We start from the raw sequence: 20,383 nt of genomic DNA, 5'->3' as shown, positions 1-20,383 counted from the left end.
GGGAAGCAACATTTCCCTATCCCTGACTTTACAACTAATACCATTGCAAAAGGCGGCATGGTTCCACCTTGACTGTGTCTAAGTGGTTTGGGGGTGCTGATATGAAAGGTGTTGCAATATTTGTTGCAGAAAGTGTGTGGGCAAGAAAAGGCATGTCCATCAGTCCTACGTGTGTACCCAATGAGGCAGTTGCAGCAACAGGGAGCCCCCACCTCCACCCCCAACCTTCTGCTTATGTATCTCCGCCACCCAAAGCTGCGGGCAACCAGGCGAAGACTACACCTGCGTGTAACCTGTTTCTGCTCCTCCCTCTTCAATCCTCTTCTGGTCCTGGGAGACAGGGGAGCAGGAGAGGTGGGGGGAGGTGTGGAAACCCTTGACTCCACACCAGTCTGACTTACCGTATTTTTCGCCCTATAGGACGCACTTTTTCCCCTCCAAAACTGAAGGGGAAATGTGTGTGCGTCCTATGGGGCGAATGCAGGCTTTCGCTGAAGCCTGGAGAGCGAGAGGGGTCGGTGCGCACCGACCCCTCTCGCTCTCCAGGCTTCAGGAAGCTATCCACAAGCCTTGGGAGCCCGGCGCGACTTCCCGCCGGGCTCCCCAGGCTTGCGGATAGCAGCCTGTTCTGGGGGCCGGGGTCAGGGGAAGCTCGGGCTTCCCCCACCCCAGCCCCGCGCCTGGGGGGGGAAATAATTTTTTTTCTTTATTCCCCCCCCCAAAAAAAACTAGGTGTGCCCTATGAGCCGATGTGCCCTATAGGGCGAAAAATACGGTATCTCTTCCTCCTCCTGCCCCTGTTCTTCACTATTCAGTCCTGCAGCAGCTTCTGCTGCTTGACTCTCATCTCCTGGCTGTTACAGGCTCCCCCAGTTCACTGATCCCTGCTTCAAAGCCTGTCTCCAACCCCCCCTTCTCCCAATGCCCGCTCATCACTATCCAGCCACCAGCCCGAAAGACTGGGATAGAAATTTAACTAATATATAAAGTTAGTAAAAAAACAACAACAGGTAAAGGTAAAGGACCCCTGACAGACTACTCTGGGGTTGCGGTGCTCATCTTGCTTTACAGGCTGAGGGAGCCAGTGTTTTCTGCAGACAGTTTTTCCGGGTCATGTGGTCAGCACAATGGAACACCGAAACCAGAGCAGCGCACGGAAACGCCGTTTACCTTCCTGCCGGAGCAGTACCTATTTATCTACTTGCACTTTTTTGGCGTGCTTTCAAACTGCTAGGTTGGCAGGAGCTGGGACCGAGCAACAGGAGCTCACCCTGTCGCAGAGATTCGAACCACCAACCTTCTGATCAGCAAGCCCAAGAGGCTTAGTGATTTAGACCACAGCGCCACCCGTGTCAGCTTACTGCAAAGTTGTTGTTACTGCTTCTCTGTGAGAGAGTTTGTGCCCATTGCCCAGCACCAGGATAAGTAGGGTTGGCCTCTTTCGTCACAGGGCGAAGTGTCATTTCACATACAGTGGTACCTCGGGTTACATACGCTTCAGGTTACATACGCTTCAGGTTTCAGACTCCGCTAACCCAGAAATAATACCTCAGGTTAAGAACTTTGCTTCAGGATGAGAACAGAAATCGTGCAGCAGCGGTGCGGCAGGAGGCCCCATTAGCTAAAGTGGTGCTTCAGGTTAAGAACAGTTTCAGGTTAAGAACGGACCTCCGGAACAAATTAAGTATGTAACCAGAGGTACCACTATACATCTTAGTGGGGAGAATTTCACCTGTTGCACATTCCTTTCTCATGATGATGAGAGAAGTCATGCATGGTTTCCCTTGCTAAGTAACTCTCTAATTTACAGAAGCTGCCTGAGGGTCTGGACCCAACAATCCTACAAGCTTGAGTGTCCCTCTCTGCACCTGTTTGGGAGTCTGGGTGCAATGGTTTAATCCACCATGCCTCTGAAGAGTCCATGCTCAGAATACGGAACAGGAATCAACTTCAGCCACGTTCTGGACCAAGGCATTTTGCTGCCCCTGCCCCTAATCAAGGGCCATAGTACCCAAGGCCAGTACAGAAGTTACTTTTGCACCTAAAGTGAAAATAAAAAAATCTGTAGCCCTTTTATGACACCACAAACCAGCTGCCTAAAGCAGATGCCTCCCTCTGCCTAATGATAGGGCCGGTCAAGTGAAGAGGGATGGTTCAGCCCTGAAGTTTTGTCCCTGCACATTCAGTTCATCTTTTCTATTGTGCTTTGGATCTAACCCATTAGTTCCACCCAGAGGCTGCAGAAAGGCCAATTTTCTTCATCTTGTTTGTTTGTTCCTCAGTCTCTGTCTGGCTCTGTTCCTCCTAGTTAGGCTTGACTTGGCCTTTGTTTTCTCTGTTCTCTTCCCCCCACCCCCCCACCCCACTGCATGAGCTTCTGTCTTCCCCACACCGCCTTTTAAATAGCGTTTGCTGGAATTCAGCTCACTGGGGGCCACGAAGGGGGGTGTTAACTGGCTGTCTACTGGAGCAGGAATAATCCATGCCTAGGCTGCTGGCTTTGCCACCCTCCCTCACCCAGACCGTTCTGCTTCTCCCACACAGACTAGGGCATAGCAACAACAACCAGCAACAAACTACAGAACCGAATTAATAATTTGGGGGTATTAAAAACATTTGGCATCTGCTCCTGCATCAGGTAAGCTGTGAGGCTGTTGTCTTTGAGCTGGAATGTCACAAGGTGGGGCAGGTAGGATTGCCAACTTATCCGCTGGCCACTGTAGCTGTCTCTCTGGAAAACAGCTTAGGATCCAGATAGTCAGGGGTGATGTTTATCTCTTTGCTGTGAAAAGCTTCACCTTCTGATTTCTTCATATCAAGCTGTTGTTAACATCACAAGAGCAGGCCAGGCTGTTTTGTGTTTACTTGTGAGTTGGCAACCAATGGGTTGGTCAGATGGCAATCATTGGAAAACCAGAATTTTGGGCGAAACAATGATTTTCTGCCTTTTGAAGAGATGGCTATTGGCAGCAGCTCTCCAGGGTTTCAGACAGAGGACATTACCAGCCTTTTCTGGGAATGCTGGGAATTGAATCTGGAACTTTCTGCATACAAAGCAGAGGCTCTATCACTAAACTACAGCCCTTCCACCACACATTGCTAGAGGCTCTTTGCTCACTATGCAATATTAAATCATATTGACAGCCGACAACTCACCTTGTACTGACTTCTGAAAGTGGACATCTTAGTACATGGATAATAAGTTTTACTTTTTATTTTCAATGTATGCCTCACTTTTTCATCCTTGAGAGGTTTAAACTGGTGTTTACTATGCAAGAAAGAAAAGGAAAAGGAAAAGAAAGGAAGAAAGAAATGTATTCTGGTTGCGCTAATTACAGAATAGTGGCAACTCAGAAACATAATCAACACCATTACTTATCTGAATAGACAGTTATGGGATGGGATGGTGGAGAAGCAGTTCATTCAGACAGCATTTTGAAAAGCACCCAAATAGGAACTATGATTTAACAAGCAGGAAATAGGGGTCATTGGAGGACATGCATTTTTGTTGAGATGTTGCAGGTATTTAAAAGATTCTTATGTGGGAGACACGGGTTGAAAAGCTGAGTGAGGCTAAAGTGAAACCCATCATGACAGGAGTGGGTGACCGAACAGGGGTCCAGACTGCCAGGGGAAAGAGGAGACAGGCAGGCCTGACTGCAGAAACAACTCAAGTAGAAGCAGCTCCATTGTATGCCACATAGCAGCCAACTCCTAGGAGCCATGGGGGCTTTGACCCCTGCAATAAAATATTTCAGGGGTCTGGGCCCCCACAAAGGTGATAGGCATTGCCATTCAAATGGTGTGTGTGCTCCATGTCATGTGATCGCTTATGCAGGGCGGGGCTTACCTAGGCCCCCACAATATGTTATTCTAGTTGGCGCCCCCGGTATGCCATATCTTCAATGTAGCCACTGAAGCATCAGCAGGCTATTTGAGAGTTGTGCTCCAGCACTTTCTGCAATGGATTGAGGGAGGTGCAGCCTTCAAATTAATGGAAATGCAGCAAAGCATTTCACCCTGGGATTTCTCCATCACCCATTTTCTTAAATGGGGAGGCTTGACCCAACAGTCATTATCTGGAACACAAACCAAGGCAGGAATATATTCTAAAGGTCTAAGAAGCATGAGCAGAATGAGGAAACTAGAAAATGCATTCATTTACCTTAATGCAAAAGGATTAAACTAACACAGTAATGTTTAAATGGCAAAAAATATTCTCCCCACCATTCACAATTGATCATTGTAATGTAGTGTTATGCACTGTGAGTAACAAAGGCCAATTCATAGCTGTAGATGCAATTGCCAGGTTGTTGGCTGATAGGGTTGTCTTCAAGGATAGAGACTGCATCCCTATGGAACCAAGATACTATCTGATGTTTGATGATTCATACTCCTGAGCTATTGCATAATTGTTTTTTTTAAAAAAATACTGCTAGCAGGAGTTGTAGTAACAGTAATTGCTTAAGAAATATAGTTGGGTTAATTCGGGCCTTGAAGCAGAGGTGGGAAACCTGTGGCCCTTTGGATGGTCTTGCACTCCATTTCCCATTAGCTCCAGGCAGCAATTGAGACCTACGATATATGTTAATACTCTGTGTTTTATCAACACTCACCTAGAGAAGATGAAGGAAGGGAGCTGGTTAGCTGAGTTAGTCTGAGAGGGTGCCCTGAATAAATATCTAAACTGGCTAAACTGTCCAAGCAGCCAGAGGTACAACTGGAGAAGATTTGGTACAGAGATATATTGCCCCTAGCAGCCGGACTGAGTTGTGGGAATATTTGGCTGAGGTAGTGGCAGGGGGTAATGGCAGCAACCGTGCCTCTTGAGTCTTCAGAAACAGTCAACACTTTTAAGACCCCAATGTGAGTATCAGTAGTCCCTCGTGTACACACTGTCCCTTTAATCAGTGGGGTAGCGTGGGGCGTGCAGGGGGGGCCGGCCGCACCGGGCGCAACATCTGGGGGTTAGGGGGCACAAATCCATGGGTTAGGGGGCGCAAATCCACGGGTTAGGGGGCGCAAATTACTTGCCTTGCCCCGGGTGCTGACAACCCACGCTACGCCACTGCCTTTAATAAGCCAAAAATCTTAGTTCAAATTTTATCCTGTCTCTAGTGTGGGTGTCCTAAGATTACTACACATGCTCTAATTCCTTTATCCTTCCAAGGCACTGCAAAAGATGATAGTCCACAGGCCAGGGGCAGAGTCGACATCATAAATGGTTTCTCTTCTCCATACACTGTTTGTTTTCCCTCAAGCGATAAAAGTAATAAAAGTAGGAAATTGCTTGTTAATATTTGAATAAGCTGCTGAGGATCAGCTAGGTAATGGGGAACAGACTTTCTTCCCATCTGAAACCACTGGTATTCTCCTAAATAAGGCCACTCCAGCATCTTCCCCTCACCCACAAGTATCCTAGATCCTGGCCTTCCTGTCAGTTACCTTGTCAGTAACCAGATGTGGCAAACCTTCAGCCATCCAGATTTTGCTGAACTACAACTCCCATCAGCCCCAGCAAAGCAAGGCCAATGGCCAAGGATGATGGGAGTTGTACTTTAGCACCATCTAGAGGGCCAAAGGTTTCAGTCATAGGATTGCCATATCTTGAAGAGCAAAAAAATCAGACAGCCCATGCCCGAGCGCCTGCACCCAAGCCACCCCTGCCTCTCCAAAACAAAACAAAAAACAAAAATTCCGGACATTCCCTTTAAAATGTAAAAATTCCCCCAGATGGGCATGTTGGCCCCCCAAAAGAGGACACGTCCAGGATTTCCCAGAAGTATGGCAAGCCTATTCAGTCACCTGTCCCATAAGATTCTTCCTCTTTGCCCTGCATGGAATCGTGTTCTTACAAATGATGCCTAGATGATGTTTTCGTCTGCGTTAGGCTGATGCAATAGTTCAATGAGCTGGAGTGGTGCCAGGGGTAGAATGTGGGGCTGACCATGGAGTAAGATCTGGGTTGAAATCTGCAGTTGACAACAAGCTCAATGGAAACAAATAAGCAGCCAGTGAAGCACCTTCCAAATGGGTAGGATATGTTCCTTAGGACAGGAGCCAGTTAGCAACATGGCTGCTTTATTTAAACTAACTGAAGTTCCTTAAAATGTATTCAAAGGCATCCCCATATATAACACATTGTGGTAATCAAGGCTGCTGGTTACCAGAGTGTGCTTTTCTGAATGTGACTCTGCTGTCCGGTGGTGCTGGTGATTTATTTTCAGTGGCTGCTTTGAAGACTGGGACTTTGTGCTCTGGGAGAGGCTGTTTCCTCCTCCCACCCTCTACCTATTAGCACTGCAGATGCACGAATCTCATCTGCTCCTCTTTTTCCCATGCCCCTCCCACTCATAGCAGCTTGGGAGGTGGGGGAGGTGGGGAAATTTACACCGAGGAAAGAGTTACATGCCCTGTCCTGGAGCAACAGGATAACGGGCACCACACCCTTGTCCTTGATCTTCAGAACCACTCAGTGGGGTTGACAGTTAGCAAAACAGTAGCGATGGGAGAGCCTAATTGTAGATTTCCCTTTCAGGGCTGGTTTGGACCGGAGGGGGATGAAATTATTTTAAGTTACAATGCTGTTCTGAGCATTGCTTATGATAGTCCTGATTGTTTCCACCATCGATCACTTATCGCTTGGCATTTCCTTATAAGCAAATACAGAGTCTTGGGCTGGGGTGCTGTTTGGTTTTTTTGATGGTAGGTTTATTGTTATTGTTGCTCTTGGGTGTTGTTGGTTTTTTTGTATCTTTATTTTAGATCTTCAGATTTATTTATGACTACTTTTGTTATGGGATGTGGGTGGCGCTGTGGGTACAACCACAGAGCCTAGGGCTTGCCTATCAGAAGGTTGGTGGTTCGAATCCCCGTGACAGGGTGAGCTCCCGTTGCTTGGTCCCTTCTCCTGCCAACCTAGCTGTTTGAAAGCACGTCAAAGTGCAAGTAGATAAATAGGTACTGCTCCGGCGGGAAGGTAAACAGCATTTCCATGTGCTGCTCTGGTTTGCCAGAAGCGGCTTAGTCATGCTGGCCACATGACCCGGAAGCTGTACACCGGCTCCCTCAGCCAATAAAGTGAGATGAGCACCGCAACCCCAGAGTCGTCCACGACTGGACCTAATGGTCAGGGCTCCCTTTACCTTTTACTTTTGTTATGTTGTAGTTAACCTTTCTTTTCCATGTTGTAAGCTGCCTTGATTGTGGCTTGAACTGTGGATTGAAAATTGTTAAAACTCCTTCCCTTCTAGTACATTGTCAATTAGGGAGATAGGAATGAGCGGTTGACAGCAGGAGTTGTATTGGAGAGAGATTTATTTCTGCTAGCTCAACAGCAGAGATAAGATAAATGGAGCGTTTCCCCAGAGCCATAAAAAGATCACTGCCAGAGTAAGAGAAGGCCTTTGGCCCTTCAAGGGGTCACTGACAGCTGTTAATCGCATGGTTAGAGCGTAGAATGACTGAGGGAGACTTTCGGAGCTAGGTGTGGCTGCAAAGGAAGATATTGCTTCTGCCAGGAGTAGAAGGGCACTTCCAGATGGGCTGCTGTGTAATGTGTACAAAGCTGGGGAGCCCATTCCATGTTTTGTGTGTGTTCCAGTTCACCAGGGTCAGGAAGAGTTAGCCATGTCATACAATCTCCCACGCAAGGATGAATGTTCACCAAACAGGTGGTCTGGAAGTTCCCTAAGTTTTATAAGAGAACTCATCCACACAGAATATCCAATCACATGCCTTCTGATTGGAGATGAAACATGATTATGAAAATAAATTTAATTATGACTCTTCAGAATGTATATGAATTAAAAATGCATCTTAATGTGCAACATTAACTGGCTGAAGGACAATTTAATTTGAAAATTTAAGATGAGCATGCCATACCCTACAGGTTTTTTATGACTGTGTGCAAGGATCACCCTATGCTCCCCTGCAGAATGGACAGTTGGAGCTGACTGATGTTGAGGGTAAAAGATAGAATGTGTTTAGAAGAAGGGTGCAGTTCAAAAAGTCAACGGATTGCTAGCTCACTGCTAATAATACTTTCCCACTATTCCCCTACCCCCGTCCCCCACATCTAAAAGCCTGGTGCATTGATTGTGATATATTTCCACCTGCATCTTAATCTGTTGCCAAAACTTGCTGTCATTTTTAAGAATCAAAACTGCAAAGGTTTGCCCAGTTCTTTCTTCCAATGTTTCTATCTGTCATGGATGCTTTCGTTGAGATTCCTGCATTGTAGGAGGTTGGGCTAGGGTTGCTATATTTCAAAAAGTGAAAGTGAGCTTTTTAAATGAACTTCGCTGAAATGTACTAAACCGACATGGACTGCCATGCATCTGGACATTTCAGCAATTTCTGCTCAGGTGTGTGCACACATGGGGAGTGAGATGAGGCTCGTATGCCAATGCTCATATGTCAAAGGACCTTGGGCTCACTCTGCCATTCTTCCGTTCTTAGACACGATTGCCCTTATATGGCGAAGGCAGGTGGCGATGGCATTCCGTGCCGAGGGAAGGAGGGTCCAAAGGTCACCCCGCTGCTTGCTCTGTTCAGGCACAGTCCGTCTCCAAGGTGCTGTGTGCCCACCAAACAGACACCGCAGCAAAGGTAAGGAGGTGGTTCCGGGGAGATCCAGGGCCTGCTTTGGACTCCCATCTGTCCTTGCTCTAGCCCTCAGCTTCATGCCAGCATTGTCTTGCCCAAAGCAGCCTTCCCCAGGCTGTTGCCTTCTAGATCTTTGGGGGTAGCAGAATGTGCAGGTGAAAGTGGATGGCAGCTGTAGTCTAAAAGACGAGGAGAGTACCAGCTCGAAGAAGGCCGTCCTAGGAGAAGATAGCAAGCAGCCTCCTTTCCCCCCTCTGCTTAGTCTGGGTGGCTTTTCTTGTCAAATGATTTCAGGTTTCTGAGGGGTGAGAAGAGGTTCTGAACCTTTATAGTGAAGCTAGGGACTCCAATTTCAAGGTTTCTCCTGAGACAAAAATGATGCTTGTGCCTCCTGCTTGAACTGAACTCATTTTTCTATGGACTCCACACTGCGTGAAGTTAGAGGTGTGAAAACCGGGGGGGAAGTGGAAATATTTTAGGGGAAATTAGATTTGGTTCTTCACATTTCTGCAGCAATTTGTGCTTTAAAAAAATCCTCATGAAAATTATTCAGCATTTTTGTGCGAATTTCTCCTAAGAAACACATTTTTACATGCAGTTTTCACCAATGTGCACATTGTTTTTGCAACTAATTTCCCCTACAGTGATGTCTTCTTGTATCTTATTTCCACTAATATATTCATTTGTAGGCTCATTTCCCCCTAGCACACATGTTTGGGTAAACGTTGGAGAACAAAATTTGGGAAAGTGTGGATTTTGAAGGGTGGCGGTGTTTCCGTTCTCATATTATTTCAGAAAGTGTGGTTCTTATCAATTCAGTTTTAAATGCAAATTGAATTGATTTTCTCCCCTGTTCCTGGTAGAGAGGACCTCTCCTGGTTTTTAAAAGTGTTAATAGGAACCGGGGGCATTGTAGATCCAGAGCAAATTGCTGCAGAAATGTGAAGAACTGCATGAGAGTGCCCGGTTGTTGAGCAGCAAAATGGGAACATAAGACGTAGATCCTAGAAAGGCAGCAATGGCTGCCTCTGAGCTACTGGGCCCAATTCAAGGTTTTGTATTAGCTTGCAAAGCTTTAAATGGATCAAGGCCCAAGTACCCACAGGAGTGCCTCTATATCAGCAGATCTAGTCTTTAAGATAGGCAAGAGAAGCTCTCACTCATGCTCCTTGCTAGGATTAATCCCTGATATGCTTTCCCTTGCCTATCTTAAAGACACGTGGCAGAGCCTTCTTCGCTGTGGCACCCTGACTATGGCACTCCCTCCCCTTAGAGCTGTGGTTCTCCTCCTTGTTTAACATTTAAACATTAGTTAAAGATGCATCTGTTTACTTAAGCCTTAGCAGAATGAAGGCATGCTAATTGTGTCTGGCTGTTAACCAGAAGGTTGATGGTTCAAGCCCACCCAGGGACTGCTATGGATTCCTGCATTGCAGGGGGTTGGACTAGATGACCCTTGGGGTCCCTTCCAATTCTACAGTTCTATGATCCTAATGCTGCTTTTGTGATTGTGCTATGGTTTTTTTTAATGTTGAGGTACTTGTGTTAGTATTTCAATTATTTTGACTGGATTCTGTTGTTTTTAAACTTTTATTATATATCCCTCTCAGCTCCTTTTAATGGAACAGGGATAAAAAATGCAATCAATTAATTGATAAAAACACAAATCTGCCTTATACCTGATCAAACTATTGGCCCATCTAGTCCTGTATTTGCTGTGCCAGGATTGGAAACTTGTGGTCCTTCAGATGTTGCACCTCCCATCACCCTTGGTCATTGGCCATGCTGACTGGTGCTGATGGGAGCTGCAGCTCATCATCATCTACTGTAGAGAGCATAAGGATTCCTGGTCTTAGGCAAGTCTTTCTAAACTCTGCTGTTTGAGACTCACAGCAAATTGTTTTCCCAGGGCACCAATTTCCCTAAGTTTTCCATAGGTTAATTCATGTGCATAGATTCAAATTTAGAAACCATTACTACAATTTAAATTGAAATAAAGTACATCTCACCATATTGGAGAAGACTTTGATCAGGTGACCTGTGTGTCCCTGCTCAGTCTGTCGGTCGTCCAGGTGCTCACTTTGGATGGGCAACTTCAAGGTCCAATTCTGCTGTCCCTTCTGGAGATTATTTCTCTTTAAACTGAGCTTGGACCGGCCTGTCCCCAGATGATAACTCTTTACTGTGTAAAGTAGGACACGTGGCTCCATCCTACTCACTGTGGGGATGAAGGGGGCTGGGCTCATGCCCTCTCTCCCTCAACCGTTCTCTCACATACTCTTCGGCTCAGTTCCCACCATCTCCATGTCGCTCAGAGAGCTGCTTCTGGTCAGTGTTGACAATACTGAGCTAGATAGACCAAATATCTTACTCAGTAACTTCCAATGTTTCTGTTCCTACACCTACACACTTGCTCTCTCACTCTGTCTTATGGAAATAGGAAATAAACTTAAAGGAAATCAGCTGTGACATCCTTGGCAATGTTGAAAGCATGTGTGTACATACATAATTACTCATTCAGGAGACACAGGTTTAAGGCTGATTTCCCACCAGCTGTAAAAATCTTTACCTTTCATTTGAGTGAACCCAAACAATGTTTTTGGTAATAATAACATTGTAATAACAAGTCTTTTGGCAAGAGCTGAATTAGTTTGACTTAAGCAAAGCCCTTGGGCTTTTGACACAGACATCACAAGATCTCAGTTCATCTGCATGGTAGTTAAAATGTCTAGTTTCCTTTAAACTAGCTACCAACTGGTTAGTTCCGCTCTAAATTCTTGCAAGGAGAAATTAGATCTAGGAGTTATCGAGCAGCTCAGGTTGAGCAAAGTCCTAAAGCACAGCAGTGTGAACCATCTTAATACTTCCCCCTTTAGCAAACTTTTAGGAATGCGATCTGAATGAATGCAAGGAGTAACAGTCTGGCTTTCTTAACAACATTAATGTGGAGGTGGGGAGTAGCAATGTGAAGTTTGGGGTCCGAGCATAGACCATTCTTCTGCAATATTTAAACGTTGGTTGGTTGTAACCTGGCTACATTGCTAATGAACTTTCCCATTCCTAAGGGCAGATCCCCCCACAAAACATTGACCATCACCATGTCAGCAGAACTTAGTGCCAAAGTGACCAGGACTCTGAACAAAACCACACCCGGACTCCAGATATGGAGAATTGAGGTGAGTGTTTGTTTAAGTATGTGGTAGTATAAAGGTGAGAAAGAGACCAGCATTTGGAGGCATGTCTCTGTATGTGTTTCTTCTCTTCCCACGATTCCACCTTCTCCTGGGATCTCCTGCCTTTTAAAGGAGAAAGAGGAGAAGCTGAAACACAATTCACTCTAGATCAGGAGTGGGGGGGGGTGTCAGCCCTGGGGGGCCAAATGTAGCCCCCATGGCTTCTCTACCTGGCCTCAGAACTCTCCATGGGCCACACTACTCAGTGGTTCTGCTCTCCACCCTGAGTGTTTTTGCCTGGCTGGAATGTGTTCTTGAACTCGAATAATGCCGCTTCCTTGCCTGTGTGGAGGATACAAAGGGGTGTATGGGTATGTGGTTCTATATGGAGCCTTCAGTCCCTGTCGTGGTGGGGAGGAAAGGTGGTGTGTGTGTCTGTGTGAATGTGTAGAAACTAGCAAAGGAAAAAACAAATTTGTTGCTCCACTCAGTTTTTGTCTCTGGCCCTGCCCACAACTGGCAACAGCTCTGGCCCTCAGGCTGCAAAAGGTTTCCTAGCCCTGCTCTAGACTCCGAGCTCCGTGGTGCAGAATCCTTGTATTGAATCTCTTATTCTGAGGGCCAAACTAGATTGATATTAATTATATAAATGCAATTGATGTGCACGAAGTAGCAGCTATGGGAGAGGCTGGTCAGCATTAGGATCACATAAGGGGAAAGGGGGTTAATCCTTTCACTTACAGCCATGGTCCCAAACCCAAATACTCCCCAATCCAGAAGCTGCTGTAAGCACTGGAAAGCCTCCACCAGCTGAGCTGGGGCAAAAGAAGGTGTTACAGCTGGCCATCAATGGGGGAATTTCCTCCCAATGCAAATAGCAGCTTTGGATGATGGATTTTCATCAAGACCGCAACAGGGGAGGATAGGGTTAATCCCCCCCCCCTTCCCCTCCTGTTCTTTGATCCTGATAATTATTGTTTCTCTTCATCTGTGGTTCTACCCTGAGCTATGGCCTTTCCTCAGAAGACTGAGGTGATGGGATTTGGCAAAACTAAAAAAAATTAAGGTGATGGGACTTGGTAAAAAATAGGCTATTGAAGGAAGGAAGGCAGGACAAATGTTTTAAAATGAAGATAAAGGCAGGAAGAATGCTCTTTACACAACACAAGGGTGTGTGATGATCTTTAGTACTGTATATAATTCCAGCTAATTCCACCCCCCCTTCCCTTCCAGAATATGGAGATGGTGCCTATTCCACCGAAAACATATGGGAACTTCTATGAAGGAGATGCTTATATAATTCTCTCGGTAAGAGGAATTAAGAATGGTGGAGGCCTTTGTGTCACTATGCTTGATGGGACAAAACAGCTGGAGAAAAGGACGAGGCTCATCCCAAGAAAAAAGCAGGGACTTGCCTCATGTAAAGTATGGGAGGTGCACCATGGAGCATGATGAGGCCAAAGAAGGATACTTCAAGGGAAGGTTTTATGTGGCTAGGAGTAAATGTACTCCAGTCCTGTCAAACTTACGTATACAGTAGGCTACCACCCTAAAGGCCGCACTAAGTTGCTATTACTTAGATTTTAACAACAGCAGCAACAACATTAATATGTAATTTTTGAAGTCAGGAGCGGTTCCCAGAGATGGGCTGTCTTCAGCATTAGGACCGCATTATGTTCCTTCAGACCAGGGCTGGCCCTACCATTGGGCAAAGTGACCATCTCAGGCAGCAGATGCTGGGGAACGGCAGCAGCAACCCCCTCTGCCCCTCACTAACCATTCTCTTCTGTAAGAGGATAGCAATGATTCCTTTCCTGGCCTCCTCTAAACTACCAGTAGTCTGCTGCCTTAGGTGCGTTAGAGCAGTGTTTCCCAACCTTGTGCCTCCAGCTGTTTTTGGACTACAATTCCCATCATCCCTTGCCACTGGTCTTGCTAGTCAGGGATGATGGGAGTTGTAGTTCAAAAACAGCTGGAGGCACAAGGTTGGGAAACACTGCGTTAGAGGACATAGGAAGCCGCTTTATATTGAGTCAGGCCGATGGTCCATCTAGCTAAATATTGTTGATGTTGACTGGCAGTGGCTCTCCAGGGTTTCAAACAAGGGATCTTTCCCATCCCTGCTTGAAGATGGCAGGGATTGAACCTGTGACCTTTTGCAGGCAAAGCAGGTGCTTTATCCCTATGGCCATTCCCCTAACACTCTCCCATGACCAGCGTTAAAGTCATATTCAGTTGCCAGTCCAATTAGGACCTTTACCTAGAATGGGGAGGGGGTGCCTTAGGTACCAAAGGTCTTGAGCTGGCCTTGATTCACGCCACTTTGTGCATCCAAAGATGTTCAGCATCTGTTGCAATGGCTTTGCTTACCTCTCAAATATCACCTATTAGCATAAGCAAGGCAAGTTTGGAGTTTTAAAACAATTACCCACTTTATTGATTTAATAAACAGGACCAGTTATTACCCTAGTTGGAGAGTCAAGTGGTTTAAATACCTTTTGAGAGCTGATGTCGCTTGGTAGGTAAGAGAAGACATGGAGCTCTGAATGAAAACATCACCAGTTCAATTCTGCCATGATCTTATAATAAGGTGGGCTTAAGCGTCACTCCTTCTCAGCTCAGGGATAACAAGATAAAGTACACTTCATTCTCAAGTGATACATAAAATCCTAAGTATTTTTTATTTTGTTGCTGATCTATTTTAAAGCTTGCTTCATTTCGGAGCTGTTTTTATATTAGCTGCTTTAACACAGTCACTTAATTTCATGTTTTTTTAATTGCTGTTTTTGCATTTCTGTGTATTGGAAGCTGCCTTGAAAGCTGGCTTTGGTCAAAAGGTAGGGTCGTTATAAAGCAATAAATAATACAGTCTTTCACATCCTACCCTCCCATTCCCAACCCTTCTCTGTTCTCATGCTCTGCCTGTTTGTGAACACCTGTATCGTCGTACTGCACGTATTCTGGATAACTGGATAATGGCATACGGTTTGGATATGAGGATAAGGCATGGGTAGATGAATGAGCTGAGTAGGTAGATCAAAGCAGAACTCCTTGCAAGAACCCTGCTCTGTGTGATATATGTTATAGAAGGAGGATAAACATTGCAAGGTTTCTAAGAGAACAGAGCAGCTCCATCCTCAAAGATGTCTGCTTGCTTTCTGGCCTTGAAATGCCACAGTGTGACTTTTCTTAATGTTTTTGCTTTTGTTTTAGAATTAGCTACTTTCCCCATTGCTTTTACATTCAGCAAACTTCTGGGGCTAGGATAGTGATACTGATTTGCTCATGCATGATGAAACCCTTTTGTGTTTGAGAGTAGAGATCTGAGTCAATGTCCCTTACTAGTAGGTGGACTTGGAGAGCTGAGTGTGTGAATCAAAATGCCCATCATTGTGGCATTGACTGAGCACCGTGGAACAGAGAAGTCTCTGCAATTTTGGTGGGCCTGCTAACCAGCTTCAATTTTCCAACTAGACGCATAAGACTGGGAACAACTTCACCTATGACGTCCACTTCTGGCTGGGCAGTTCATCATCTCAGGATGAGCAGGGATCAGCTGCCATCTACACCACCCAGATGGATGACTACCTGGGAGGAGTAGCCGTACAGCATCGTGAGGTCCAGGGCTACGAAAGTGACGCCTTCCGGAGCTACTTCAAACAGGGGCTAATGTATGTAATGCTCCTTATTGCCTTCTGGTGGCTGATCCAGGCAATTACAGCTTCTTATTCCTTGAACCCCTTTACATTTTTATGTGTTGTGCCTGTGTTAAGAGAAACAGGCTAGGTAGTCTCAATTGGCAATAGTTCCTCCGGTACATGTCCACTTTGTGTTTAGAAACACACACCAGCCCTTCCCGTGTTTCCTATAGGTACTTGACAACTCTTGAAAAAAATTAAAAATCTGGATATCTGGGTGGGGACTAGTGGGATGGGGCCATATGGGGCGAGAGGACAGGTAGGGGAAAGGTAAAGGGACCCCTGACCATTAGGTCCAGTCGTGACCAACTCTTGGGTTACAGCGCTCATCTCACTTTATTGGCCGAGGGAGCCGGCGTACAGCTTCTGGGACATGTGGCCAGCATGACTAAGCTGCTTCTGGTGAACCAGAGCGGAAATGCCGTTTACCTTCCTGCCGGAGCGGTACCTAATTATCTACTTGCACTTTGCTGTGCTTTCGAACTGCTAGGTTGGCAGGAGCAGGGACCGAGCAACGGGAGCTCACCCTATTGCAGGGATTCGAACCGCCGACCTTCTGATCGGCAAGTCCTAGGCTCTGTGGTTTAACCCACAGCGCCACCCATGTCCCGAGAGGACACGACTTAGAGCCAGTTCAGTGATAGTACTGGGGAATGAAGCCCAGCAGATTTTGACGAATCCCTGCGGGCAGCCTAACACAAAGCAATCTGTGTGAGCAGCTGGAGGAAAAGGGGCAGCTGGGAGGAACTGGAGATAACTGGTCAAAAGCAAAAATAGACAGGGACAGAAACAGTGCTGTCCTTACTACAAAGTAGTTGTTTCAAAGTGGCAGATTCCAGAGAGGGTTCCATTGCACTACCTTTCTTCTCTTTCTGGCCAGGTTCAGAAGACATGACACTAACCATGGTTTAGCAATCCTGCCTGTTCTTCCTCTGTGGATTGTATGTGACTGTCTACTTGAAAGTGTGGGTGTGATTGCCTGCATGTGTGACCCCCATCTGCTGAGTAAATTTGCCTGCCTGCCTTCCTGAATATATGTGTGTCTCTGTGTCTCTTCCCCTCTGCCGGGCATGTGAGTGCATGTCCCTGCTTGCATGGTGGGTCTCTGTGTGTGTATGTGTGGTAAGTGTGCTTTGACCACACTTCTCACTGGCACATGTCACTGGAGGGGTGGACAACTTCAGACTTCAGCTGAAAGAGATTTGCCACTCCTTGTTTAGCATTAAAAAAGAACCACAGTGAGACTTGGCCTTGTATGTTGTCCTCTGCTCCTTGTATATAAGAAGTTAATGAAAGCTTCCTTTTTTGGTTTTGAATAAGCCATAGTTTCATGTTATTCTAAACTTGGAAAACTGTTGTTTATTCTAACTGCTAGGGAGCTCAAATGAGGATCTAACTGTAGTTTCTGATCTAGGTTTGTTTGAACTAACCACAGTGCAAATAAACCATCATGTCCCAACTGCAGACATAAACTGTGCTTTGTTCAAAACCAACAATTGAAGCTTTCAATCTTTTCCCCCTTGCATATGAAGGAGAGCCAGGGTGGGTGGGGGAGAGGAATGGGACCCTGAATATATGCGAGGCTCGTCATCTTATGTTTAAACTAGGACTACATATAATAAAATTAAAAAATGGGTTCCAAAGCAAAGGGCATCATTTTCACTTTTGCTTTGGGTACAAAAAATGTCTAAAGTTGACACCTTATAGGAGCGGTAGGAAACTTGGAAGCCTGTGGTCCAATTTTATGAGGTCCTTGGTCCTAGTTTCATGAGGGGTTAAATGTGTTTGGGGGGGTTGTCCCAACCCACATTTGGCTTCAGCTATGCCCACTGCTGATATGCAGCTCCCAACAGATTACACTTGGGGGAATGTAAAGCTCAGCAGAAGGTTGCCCTCCACCCCACTATATAGAACACAGGTCTGTCCATTTAAGGGCCTGAAATGTGTGTTGTAGCTAACATAATGTTCTTAACATCAGAGGCTCTGGAAAACCTAAAGCAGAGTGGCTGTGGAAGGCAGCAGGTCTTCCCCCACTACTTTCTGCCCCATGCTTCTATGAGGCATACTGGGTAGAGGTCAACCCTTTCTTCTATGGGAGGTCTGCATACACACTCTATATTTAAAGCACTTGGCTTCCCCCTAAGAATCCTGGGAGCTGTAATTTACCCTTCACAGAGCTGCAATGCCCAGCACCCATAACGATCTACACTTCCCAGGATTCCTTGGGGGATGTTGCGTGCTTTATATGTGCCTTAGATGCATGGTTGTGTATGCAGCTGAAGACTTAGCTGTTTGGGAATGTTGGTGCTCTCCTCCACAGTCCAGACCCTGACCCTGCCTCTCCTCTGCAGCTATAAGAAGGGTGGAGTGGCATCTGGCATGAAGCACGTGGAGACCAACACGTACAACGTACGACGCCTGCTGCACGTCAAGGGCAAGAAGAATGTGATGGCAGGAGAGGTGGGTCAAAGATGGGCTGGCAATGTTGGGAAAGGGCTGGCCAGGGCTGGTAGCTTAGCTCCTGGTAAAACTGTCAGATCTAGACACTGGGGTCTTTGAACACTTGTGGGTGATCATGAAGACAAGGTTCATCACAGTGTTGCAGCCCATGAAGGCGCACTCAGATCTTACAAAAAGATCTGCACTGCTTTTGACCTCTTGTTGGAGCAGTACAGTAGATGCACTTTTAATGATGTGTTTGTGGAGGTCATCAGTGGCTACTGAAGCCACAATGGCTATGTTTCTACTTCCACTGTCGGAGGTGGTGTGCTTCTGCATACCAGTTGCTGGCAGGGGCAGCCCATCGTGTTTCGACACCTGTATTACTGTAGGTGTTCTTTTAATAGAAAGGACAGTGGAAATGGAAATAACTTTTATATTTACAAACCAGCAAACTGCAAGCCAGCAAAATATCCATGAAATAAATATGTAATTTTGTATTTGTATTTAGCGGCCCTTTGTAATCTGAGGCCCTGTAGCTTACACAGCTTGTGCATAAATCTTGCACTGCTCCCAGATTTTCCATGGGCATCTGGTTGGCCATAATGAGAACTAGATGTGGTTTCTGGCCTGATCCAACAGGGATCATCTTGTCTGAGGTCCCCAGACTGATAGAATCCAGGTATCTTTCAGTAAACTCACATAGGCTTTCCCACCAGCTGTTTTCCCCCCTCTTCCAAAGGTGGAGCTGAGTTGGAACAGTTTCAACTTGGGCGATGTGTTTCTGCTAGACCTGGGGAAGCTCATCATCCAATGGAACGGTCCAGAGAGCAACCGCCTGGAGCGACTGAAGGTGCAAAGTCTGCCATGGGTGGTGGAAGTGGGGAAGCAGGGGAGACGGGAGTTGTGCAAGGAAGGAGGATTTTGGTGCCTGCCCTTTCTTGGGTGGGACATCTGACATTTGAAATCCAAATGTAACATTTCTATTATAAGAAAAGGAGGGTTGTTTTGCTGACCAAAAAAAATATGGATTGGGAGGAAATGGGAGAATCAGGATCAAGTGAAGCCACCAACTTATCACATAACAACCCAGCGGTGAGACATGCTAAAGACACTGAATAGCCTAATAGCCTTGGGATTACGGTATATTACATTGATGGATTCACTCTGTGATGATCAACTCATAGTTCCATGTAGTTCAGCAGCCATTCATAAATTAAATGTATTAAAATGGCCACTGGGCATCATTCTTTTTAGTATATCTCCCCTTCCTAGGAAGGGTGGTAGGAATAATTCATGACTACAAGGTGCTTCAAGGTGTTAAGTTCTGTGTCTGAGTTGGCTAAGACAAAAAGGGAAATAAATGAACTGGGTGATAGCTGAAGTGAGACTAGAATGCTGGACTAGAAAAGCCTTAGGCCTGATCCTGCATAGGGTTTCTTGTTCACACCCACCATGCTCTTATTTGTGGGTTTTCTCATTCTTCTAATGCCTTCCTCCTGCCACCCCCTGACCTTGGCCTGTGGTTGTGACCTGTTTCCTGCAGGGGATGACCCTAGCCAAGGACATTCGTGACCGGGAGCGTGGGGGTCGAGCACAGGTAGGTGTGGTGGATGGGGAGGACGAAGCTGCATCTCCTATTCTCATGAAGATCATGGAGTATGTACTGGGGGAGAAGAGGAACCTTCAGCCTGCCATCCCAGATGCCGTGGTGGACCAGAAGCTGAAATCTTCTCTCAAGCTCTACCAGTGAGTGACATTGGGTGTGTGGCAGTGGGGACTACGGTGAGGCAAAGAGGTTGTGTGGAAAGATGCACAGCTGCGGGAGAGAGGAGCAAACATCTCTTTGATGGATGCAGGAACAGGGGAATGTGGGAGAGAAAGCCTGTGATGGAAGTACACACGCTGATCAAGAAAGCAAATGTTCCATTTATTCTGTTCATGGGATCAATGCTGCTCCTGAGAGCACCTGTGTGACCTTCCTTAATGAGTACAATTCTGTTTGCCATGTTTGGGTTTTTTCTTGTGGATTCAAAGTGATTTGGAAAGAACTGCGACAGCAAAAGGCATCCAGAAGGGATGTATGAGGGAGGACAAGGGGAGATCAGGAATAGGGCAGGAGCCTGGAACAATGAAGGAAAGAAAATAAACTAGAGATAAATCTCAAAAGGGAAGGAGACCCTACAGTTGGGCACCTTGGCTTTTGGGCTGTTTTGGTCAACACTGCCCCCATTTTCAAATATTTCCTTGTAACCATGAAGGTAAGAAAATATCCTCCTAGTTTCCTGGCTCTTCCTCCCCTTTTTAAAATTAGTGTGTGAATGCGCCAAGGCAATTTGGGGTTCAGTGATGTCACTGCAGGTAAGATGCAGACGTTCTGCTTCAGATATCATAGGAGAAATACAGAAAAAAAGAAGCAGGAGTAATTTATCATTATTTTCCACCCCACTTTTATGTTAACTGAAC

The 20,383-nt window shown here is 46.0% G+C and overlaps 1 protein-coding gene across 3 annotated transcripts in view; it reads left to right on the top strand.

Annotated features, from left to right (window-relative positions):
- Positions 1–2,511: 2,511 nt before the first annotated feature.
- Positions 2,512–20,383, top strand: part of VIL1 (villin 1) — a 33,433-nt gene continuing 15,561 nt past the window's right edge. Inside the window, exons 1-8 of one of the 3 annotated variants that reach the window (XM_081920297.1) lie at positions 2,512–2,638; positions 8,461–8,610; positions 11,678–11,783; positions 13,014–13,088; positions 15,255–15,451; positions 17,830–17,938; positions 18,660–18,770; positions 19,464–19,666. In XM_081920297.1, coding sequence (XP_081776423.1) covers positions 8,477–8,610; positions 11,678–11,783; positions 13,014–13,088; positions 15,255–15,451; positions 17,830–17,938; positions 18,660–18,770; positions 19,464–19,666 — 935 coding nt within the window. In that variant the 5' untranslated portion in view covers positions 2,512–2,638; positions 8,461–8,476. Of the gene's footprint in view, positions 2,639–8,386; positions 8,611–11,672; positions 11,784–13,013; positions 13,089–15,254; positions 15,452–17,829; positions 17,939–18,659; positions 18,771–19,463; positions 19,667–20,383 lie in introns of those variants that run through there. The other 2 variants (XM_081920296.1, XM_081920298.1) reach the window with 2 other exon arrangements.

The sequence above is a fragment of the Podarcis melisellensis genome (genome assembly GCF_964234715.1).
Source record: "Podarcis melisellensis genome assembly, chromosome: 1".
In the NCBI taxonomy this organism is placed as follows: Eukaryota; Metazoa; Chordata; class Lepidosauria; order Squamata; family Lacertidae; genus Podarcis; species Podarcis melisellensis.
The sequence above is the reverse complement of the archived record's forward strand: the minus strand, read 5'-3'. Positions and strand labels throughout refer to the sequence as shown.